This window comes from Procambarus clarkii, chromosome 21, assembly GCF_040958095.1.
Source record: "Procambarus clarkii isolate CNS0578487 chromosome 21, FALCON_Pclarkii_2.0, whole genome shotgun sequence".
NCBI classification, from domain to species: Eukaryota; Metazoa; Arthropoda; class Malacostraca; order Decapoda; family Cambaridae; genus Procambarus; species Procambarus clarkii.
This window is the reverse complement of record NC_091170.1, coordinates 16,467,418-16,476,427: the sequence shown is the minus strand read 5'-3', so window position 1 is coordinate 16,476,427 and position 9,010 is coordinate 16,467,418. Positions and strand designations below refer to the sequence as shown.

At 47.0% G+C, this 9,010-nt stretch overlaps 1 protein-coding gene across 1 annotated transcript; it reads right to left on the bottom strand.

Moving 5' to 3' along the window:
* Nucleotides 1-1,239: 1,239 nt before the first annotated feature.
* Nucleotides 1,240-7,010, bottom strand: LOC138367114 (soluble scavenger receptor cysteine-rich domain-containing protein SSC5D-like). The gene is made up of 2 exons (XM_069328518.1): nucleotides 6,540-7,010; nucleotides 1,240-2,082 (listed from the first exon to the last, which is right to left on the bottom strand). The coding sequence occupies exons 1-2, from the start codon at nucleotides 7,008-7,010 to the stop codon at nucleotides 1,240-1,242; spliced, it is 1,314 nt and encodes a 437-aa protein (XP_069184619.1).
* Between the last annotated feature and the right edge of the window lie 2,000 nt (nucleotides 7,011-9,010).

Here is a 9,010-nt window from a genome sequence, read left to right as displayed (position 1 = left end):
GATACCAGTGTGAGTTCTGTCCCTTCAGGAACGTAATCTTTACCACTAGATTGCTGACTGTAATCCTTGTCTCTTGCCTAAGTGGATTCAAGGGGTTAAAGTAAGATAGAGTTGGTAAAGTAACTTGTATTTTTGTATATGGGGGTTAATTGGGGGGGGGAGTTAATAAATAAGTTGTAAGGTTATATTAGGAATATCCTTTTACCTTATTTGGAGTGGAGTAAGGTTAATCACCTTTAGACTACAGACATTTTAGGACAAGTATTATTTGCTGGGAATTGTCTTCCCTGGTGGCCAAGCCTAACCTAACTCCCACTATTTTAGGAACTCCTTGCCCTTAATTGTTGGCCCTTCACAGAGCAACTACCAGTCCCTCATAACCGAGGCTATTTTGGAGGATGGTGGAGATTGTCGGGGAGGATCGTGGAGTCTGTGTTGGAGGATGGTGATGGCTGTGTTGGAAGATAGTGGAGATTGTGTGTTGGATGATAGTGAATGCTGTGCGTTGGAGATTGGTGGAGGCGGTGTTGGAGGATGGTAGAGGTTTTGTTAGGGAATAGTGGAGGCTATGTTGGAGGATGGTGAGGCTGTGTTTTAGGATAATGGAGGTTGTGTGTTTGTGGTTGGTGGAAGCTGCGTTCGAGGATTGAAGAACACGTGTTGGAGGATGGCGGAGTCTGTGTTGGAGGATTATGCAAGATGTGTTGGAGGATTGTGGAGACTGTTTTGTAGGATTAAGGAGGCTATCATGGAGGATGAAGGAGGCTGTGTTGGAGGATAATGGAGGCTGTGTTGGAGGATGATGGAAGCTATGTTGGGTGATAGTGGAGGCTGTGGAATGGAGGATGGTGGGGACTGTGTTCAAGGATGGTTGAGACAGTGGCAGAGAATGGTGGAGGATATGTTGGAGGATGATTAAGGCTGTGTTCAGAGATGAATGAGGCTGTGGGTTGGAGAATGGTTGTGGCTGTGTTGGAGGATGGTGGAAGCTGTGATGGAGGCTGTAAACTGTCGCTGGTGGTGGCTGTGTTGGAGGATGTGTTGGGGAATGGTGGAAGCTGTGTTGGAGTATTTTAGAGAGTGTGTTGGAGGAGAGTGGAGGCTGTGTTAGAAGATAGTGGAAGCTTTGTTGGAGGATTGTGGAGGTTGTGTTGGAGGATGTAGGTGGCTATGTGTTGGAGAAGAGTGGAGGATTTGATGGTGGATGGTGGAGACTGTGTGTTAGAACATGGTGGAGATTTAATTGGTGGATGGTGAGGGCTGTGAGTTGGAGGATGGTGGAGTTTGTATTGGAGGATGGTGGAGGCTGTGTTGGAGGATGATGGAGGCTGTGTGTTGAAGGTATTTGGAGGCTGTATGTTGAAGGTATTTGGAGGCTGTGTGTTTGGATGATGAATCAGGATTTGTAGGAGGATGATTGTGACTCTGTTGGAGCATGGTGGAGACTTTGTTGGAAGATGATGGAGGCTGTCTTGGAGTATGGTTCGGGTTTTGTTGGAGGAAGGTGGAGGCTGTGGAGTGGAGAATTGTGGAAGCTGTGTTGGAGAATGATGGAGGCTGTGTTTGAGGATGGTGGAGTCTCTGTTGGAGGATGGTGGAGACTGTTTTGGAGGATGATGAAGGCGGTGTTGGAGGATGATGGACGATGTCTGTTGAAGGATGGTGGAGGATGTGTTCGAGGATGGTTATAACAGTGGTAGAGGATGGTGGAGGCTGTGTAGGAGGATGATGGACACTGTGTTGGAGGATAGTGGAGGTTGTGTGTTGGAGGATAGTGGAGGCTTTGTTGGTGGATGATGGAGGCTGTGTTGGAGGATGATAGAAGCTATGTTGGAGGATTGTGAAGGCTGTGTCTGGTGGGATCGTGGTGGTTTTGTTGGGGGCGTGGATGGTGGAGGCTGTGTGCTGGAGGATAATGGAGGCTATGTGTAGGAGGATGATGGAGGCTGTGTTGGAGGATAGTGGAGGTTGTGTTGGAAGATGGTGGTTGCTGTGTTTTGGAAGATGTTTGAGGCTTAATTTTGGTGGATGGTTGTTGCTGTGTTGGAGGATAGCGTAGGCTTTGTTGGAGGATGATGGAAGCTGCGATAAAGGATGGTGGAGGCTGCTTTGGGGGATGGTGCCGGCTGTGTGTGTTGTGCGTTGGCGGATGTTGGAGGCTGTTTAGAATGATTGTGGAAGCTGTGTTGGAGGAGGGCAGAGAATGTATTGGAGGATATTGGAGGTTGTGTTGGAGGATGGTGGCGATTGTTGAATGGATTGTAGAGGCTCAGTTGGAGGATGGAAGAGGCTGTGTTTGAGGATGGTGGAGATTGTGGTAGAGGATGGTGTAAGCTTTGTTGGAGGATATTGGAGGCTGTGTTGAAGGATGTAGGTGACTGTGTGTTGGAAGATGGTGGAGTCTGTTTTTGAAAAGAGTGGAGGATTTGTTGGAGGATGTTGAAGGCTGTATTGAAAGAAAGTCGAGGTATGGTTGGTGGATGGTGGAGGTTTAGTTGAATGATGGTGGAGGCTGTGTTGGAGGATGATGGAGGCTGTGTGTTGGAGAATGGTTTTTAAGATTATTGAGACTGTGGAGGATTTTGGAGGATGTGTTGAAGGATGATGGAAGTTTGTTGGAGGATGATGTAGGATATATTGGTGGATGGTGGAGACTGTGGGAGAGATTGGTGAGTCTGTGATGGAGGATGGTGAAGGTTGTAGTGAAGGAAGGTTCGTCTGTGTTGGAGGATGGTGGTGGCTGTGCTAGAGCATGATGGAGACTGTATTGGAAGATAGTGGAAGCTGAATTGGAGAATGATAGAGGCTATATTGGAGGATGGTGGAGACTGTCGGGGAGAATGGTGGAGTATGTGTTGGAGTATTGTGTTGGCTGTGTTGGAGAATGGTGGAGGCGATGTTGGAGGATGGTGGAGGCTTTGTTGGGGAATAGTGGAGGCTGTATTGGAGAACGGTGGAGGCTGTGTTTTAGGATAGTGGAGGCTGTGTGTTTGCGGATGGTGAAAGCTGCGTTCGAGGATTGAAGAAGACGTGTTGGAGGATGGTGGAGTCTGTTTTGGGTGATCGTGGAGGTTGTGGGATATAGTTTGGTAGAGACTGTGTTCGAGGATGATTGAAACTATGGCGGAGAATGGTGGAGGATATGTTGGAGGATGATTAAGGCTGAGTTAAGGATTATTGAGGCTGTAGGTTGGAGATTGATGGAGTCTGTGTTGGAGGACGGTGGAGACTGTGGTAGAGGATAGTGGAGGTTGTGCTGGAGTGTGAAAGAGGCTGTAAATTGTCACTGGTGGTGGCTGTGTTGGAGGAAGTTGGAAGCTGTGTTGGAGAATGGTGGAGGCTGTGTTTGAGTATTTTATTGAGTGTGTTGGAGGATAGTGGAGGATGGTGGGGGTTGAGTTGGAGGATGGTGGAGGTTGAGTTGGAGGATGGTGGAGGCTGTGTTAAAAGATGGTGGAAGCTTTGTTGGAGGATTGTGGAGGTTGAGTTGCAGGATGTGGGTGGCTGTGTGTTGGAGGATGGTGGCGTCTGTGTTGGAGAAGAGTGGAGGATTTGATGGTGGATGGTGGAGGCTGTGTTGTAGGATGGTGAAAGCTGTGTGTTAGAAGATGGTGGAGATTTAATTGGAGGATAGTGAGGGCTGTGTGTTGGAGGATGGTGGAGTCTGTGTTGGAGGATGGTGGAGGCGGTGTTGGAGGATGATGGAGGCTGTGTGTTGAAGATACTCGGAGGCTGTGTGTTTGGATGATAGTGCAGGATTTGTAGGAGGAGGATGGTGACTGTTGGAGGATGGTGGAGACTTTGTTGGAAGATGGTGGAGATTTTTGTAAAGGATTGATGAGACGGTGCTGGAGGATGGTGGAAGCTGTGTTGGAGGATAATAGAGTCCATGTTTGAAAATGGTGGAGTCTCTGTTGGAAGGTGGTGGAGGCTGTGTTGGAGGATGGAGGCGTCTGTATTGGAGGATGATGTAGGCAGTTTTGGGGAATGGAGGAGGCTGTTTTGGAGAAGGGAGGAGACTGTGTTGGAGGATGGTAGAGGCTGTGTTGGAGGATGATGGAGGCTCTCTGTTGAAGGATGGTGAACGCTCTGTTCTAGGGTGGATTAATATTGTGTATGACACCGTTAGACTGATCCATACTTATTTTCTAGCTTGTTGTGCCTTTCGAAGTGAATGTTCCGGTATCATTTGTAGAAGGCACTTTGCTGACTTGAGTCTCTGCGTATGATTTAGCTTGAAGTCCTATGTGAATCTAGTAAATACTGCACTTGCAATGCTGCACGGCAGAGGTAAGTGTTCAATGTCTTGCGTGAATGTGGGGCATATTAATATAGTATATTCTTATTTTAGTAATAATATTTTTTGTAGTACGTGTCTTATTAATTAATTAGTATGCAGCAAGTAGTAAAAGAGATTTTGCAGAATCCCTCAGTGGACACGATTAAGACCTTTACTAAATCAGTGTTGATTTGTATGGGAAAAACCCTAGAGCTAGATGTGGCACCCAGAATGACTAAAGCTTAGTTATTGAGAATAAGAGGAATATCCTGACGAAGGTTGAGAGAGTACTGCTAGACTGAGAAGGCAGGAATTAGAACTTCAGCTAAAGCAAGTTGAGCTAGAGAAGTTTAAATGTGAAGAGGAAACTAGGCAGAGAATAGCTGAGTTAGAGATAGCTAGACTCAGATGAAAAGAAGAAACCAAGCAATTGTTAATTAAATAGCAGATGGCCGAGGTGCAGTTTAGGCTTGAGGAGAAAAAGCTAGAAGCTGCAGCCGCTGCCAGTAGTAAGGGTTCTAAGGGAAGTAGTCAGGTAGTAGTCACAGCATTTGACTTCAATTCCCTAGAGAGTTTGAATTACCTTAATTTGATGAGAAGGACTCCGAATTATTTTTCCTGCATTTTTCAAAATTAGCTACTATTTTGACATGGCCAGAGGAGTCTTGGTTGACCATTATTCAAGGTCAGTTGTGCGGGAAACCACAAAATATTTTTGCCTCGCTCTCTTTTGAAGACTAGCTTTCATTACACAAAAATCTACACTACATACGAACTTCTTTCAAAAAGAAGATCTTGCAAGCGTATGAACTCAATGCAGAGACACTAAGACCAAAGTTTAGAGGTCTCAAGCGTGCACCTGATCACACAGTTACAGATTTTGCTCGAGTAAAAGAGTCAATCTTTGACAGGTGGCTTATTAATATAAATAATACTCATGATTTTTCGTCCATTAAGCAGCTAATCCTAATAGAAGAACTTTAGTCTTGTTTGCCTGTAAAGTTGACTATGGCACTAAGCCACAGGTAAACGTTCATACAAGGATGGTCATGATTTAGCTATGTTGCCAGATGAATATTAGACAATAAATAAGATACCGTATAATAACTATCATATGGCACCTAAAGCATTCACTTTTAGACAGGATAATTCTGAGAAGTCAAAGAGTCATCATTATAATGCTAAGTCTGCTCTTACAGCCCAGGCAGACCAGGCATCTAGTAAATCTAAGGGTACTGTTAACGCCAGTAGAGCCACATCAGGTTCGACAAGTTCGGCTGATGTAAAACAATGTAATTATTGCCATAAAAAAGGACATGTTGTCCGTCATTGTTTCAGGTTACATCCGGAACTACAACTAAACGCCTTGATTGTGAGTAAAAGAAAGCCAGGTCATAATTCCGAGACATTGTGTAAGAGCGGTAAGGCCACAGCGGCTTGCTGGTTTTGACACTTTTATGATCCATGATAAAATGGTTGGAGTTGTAGATAAGTGGGTTCCTGTAGTTATGTTTAGGGACACTGGTGCGTCGCTAACGTTGATTACTTCCAGTATATTGTCCAAGGTCAAGAAGGTTGACCAGGAAAGAGTAATGGTTATACAGGGTATAGTTGGGGCAGTGCAACGTGTTACCCTTATGCAAGTATACATTAAATCCACCTATACTCCTTGACTATGTACTGTAGGTGTGTGAGATACCTTATCCATATGTGGTGTCGATATAATTATAGAGAATGACATTTTTTTTTTTTTTTTACATGCAAACATGTGAATAAATACAATACAATAAATATAATAAAATAAGAAACCAATAACAAACAATCAGACAAAAATAAAATACAAAAGCACAAAGCAAATTAATACAAAGTAACACAAATACACTAAATACCGGCCTGAAGGGCCGACAACAAAAACACAACAATGAACATAAACACAATGAAACACAGGAAAAAGAAACAACAATACTGGACAGAAGGGTAACGGAAATACAATAAATACAACAAAACAACGGTCATGAAAAACACAACACCGGCCTGAAGGGCGCACAATAGGTACAACACATTGCAACAAACCACAGGTCACAGCAAGCACACAGACTACTCAAACTGTTCATACTTATCCGGCCACTCCGCCGCCGGGAAGCGAACACAATACGCCTCCCACAGCAACATGACGTCATCCGGAACAGGTTCATTATACAGTATGAGGATCAGGCATCAACTCGGGCACACCCACAACAAAACACCGAGCCCGCTGTACCCAGATGGAAGAAGGGCACCACAGAACAGGATGCACGCGGTCAACAATGTCAAACCGCAAAGGATGCTGAGCATTATGCGCCACACCGGAGGCCAAGACGAGTGGGAGGGGCTCCTTCCCACGAGGCCGGGCAATGGGCAGCGCACTGGGAGCTTCCTCAGCCGCCTCACAGGGCCCCGCGTCAACCACCGGACGGTGCACCTTCAGGGATCCCCCACGTTTGGCTTCCTTCTTCAGTACCAGCTTGAGGCCTCGGCTCGCACCAGAACTCTCACCATCCACGTCTGTAGGAGCGACCACCTCCCACTGCGGAGAACCTTCTGCAGGAGAAAGAACAAGAGGTAAATCATACGTACAACTATTGTCAACAGCAGACACATGGACGTCAGCCACCACCAGCAACGTAGAGCGCGAAGCACCCGGAACCGCCATATCATCGCCCGAAGCTCCACCTGCGCCGAAGTCCTCCATATTAGCCCAAGCAGTCGAAGAACGCCTGGAACGCTTGGGCACCGGCCGCACATTCTCACTGCAGGAGGCGGACTCAGAACCACGGGCCTCGCAAACCGTGCGAACCGACGCCCGTCGCAGCACGACAGCAGCCTCAACCACAAGGCTCCGGTTCCCCCTGTGGAACCGGAGCCCGGTTCTACAGGGGGAACCGGGCCACACACAACAGGACGCTCTGCAGCCCCACCAGCACCCAGCACAGCCGTAACACCTGGCGAGGGCTCAGGGCTAGGCGCAGCAGCAGGAGACGAGGAAGATGGAGACGACTCGCAGAGACCATCCGGAAGACCCTCAGGAGCAACTGGCACAGCGAAGCGACTAGCGACAGGAGCCACCGGAACACCCGGAGGAGGGACGATAACCACCGGGGGCACGTCGGGTGACGCAGGGGGGTCTCATCAACAGCGAACGGGACCTGCCCCACTTCATCCCCGGAATCCACGCCCTGAGGGAGCGGCGGGAAATCCTCTTCTTGGAACAAGTTACAGGTGCAGGAGGGGCCCTCAGAGCACCCGGCAGCCTGATGCCCTAACTGGCCACAACAGAAACAAGTACGGGGCTGCCGGACATAATACACCTGAACGTAGTAACCCAGCATCCGGACAGAAGATGGGATATCCGACCGCAGGCGCATCCCTAAGGTATGGATGTTTGTCCGCTTCCCAGCATACTTCCCCGAGGAAAGCGAGTTCACCCGCACACTGACGATGGCACCATACTTCCCGAAGAAGCGCCGGAGAAGGTCTTCAAGGAACTCCAGGGGCGCACCGTGTACACTGACATAAGTCAGGGCACCACTTCGGTCCGAGACCACAACAGAGCCGGCGCCATCCGGCAACTGCAACGAACGCCCTTCGTATCGACGGAGAAAGTCCCGATACTCCTCCCTCATAAACTTGACAATCACCCGGTGGGCCGTAACAAGCTCACGTCCATAGACAGCCTCCACCGGGACACGAAGCATGTCGCACATTACCAATTCAACGTCTGGATAACCAGCCTTACACGAGAACTCCAGTCCCACGGAATTCACACGTAGAACAGGAGGAATTGGAAGGCCCCCCATGTCAGAACTGCCTAGAGAATGACATTGCTGGCACCTTGATAAACAGTCATCGCCACATCATGTTCAGTGATTCAGGTAAAATTCTCTCAGAAACGAGTGAGATTGCTCCTGAAGTGTATCCCACCTGCGCAGTCACGAGATCTCAAGTCGCCAAGTCCAAGAGTAATGTTCCCAACATTACGACCGGAGGGATGGCTGGAAAACCTCCAACGTTAAAACCGGAAATCAACTTGGCAGACACTTTTAAAGCTCGTTTGGATGAGGATGAGGTTAGTGCAGTTGAGGGAGTTGTGACATGTAATTAAGTTGTATCTCCTATTCTCATGGTAAATAAAATAATTTGTGTTAGTATGTGTTAATTTGTTAGTACAAGAACAGCAGCAATATTATCTGCATATTGTATTTTTGGTTAGTAAATTATGTCGGTTTTTCTCGACAGTTCTGGATTCTAAAAATAGTCAGATATAGACCATGTGCTAATTTGTTTTATAATTATACTTATAGGCCATGAATAACTAATATATATGCACTATTATATGAACAAATGCACAAGGGCCGTTATGAGGGTTCAAGCCTACGCACGAGATGGTTTCAGACTTGCCTTAGCAACTGTGCCACGACACGTTAAAAGAATTGCAACCTAGATTGCTACTGCTTTCACGAGGATCCCGAAGCTCAATCAGGATTTCACACAATTCTCCCATGCACCCAGGCTCTGTCAACCAGATATTCTATCTATTCTACCTCTATGAGCTTACTTCAATACACACATAAATCACAATAGCATGATATATCATATAAACAAATCAACAAGGGCCATAATGAGAGTTCTACCCTTCGCATGGGAGGTTCTCAGAGGCGCCTTAGTCAACTGTGCCATAACATGGTCAAAAGA

Bases quoted from the DNA above. Each gene is read 5' to 3' on its own strand.
- LOC138367114 (XM_069328518.1), bottom strand. From the start codon at position 7,010: ATGGAGGACTTCGGCGCAGGTGGAGCTTCGGGCGATGATATGGCGGTT. The intron at 2,083-6,539 runs GTACAGCGGGCT...CCTTTATCGCAG, and splicing joins GGTGCCCTTCTTCCATCTGG to CTTCCATCATCCTCCAACAA.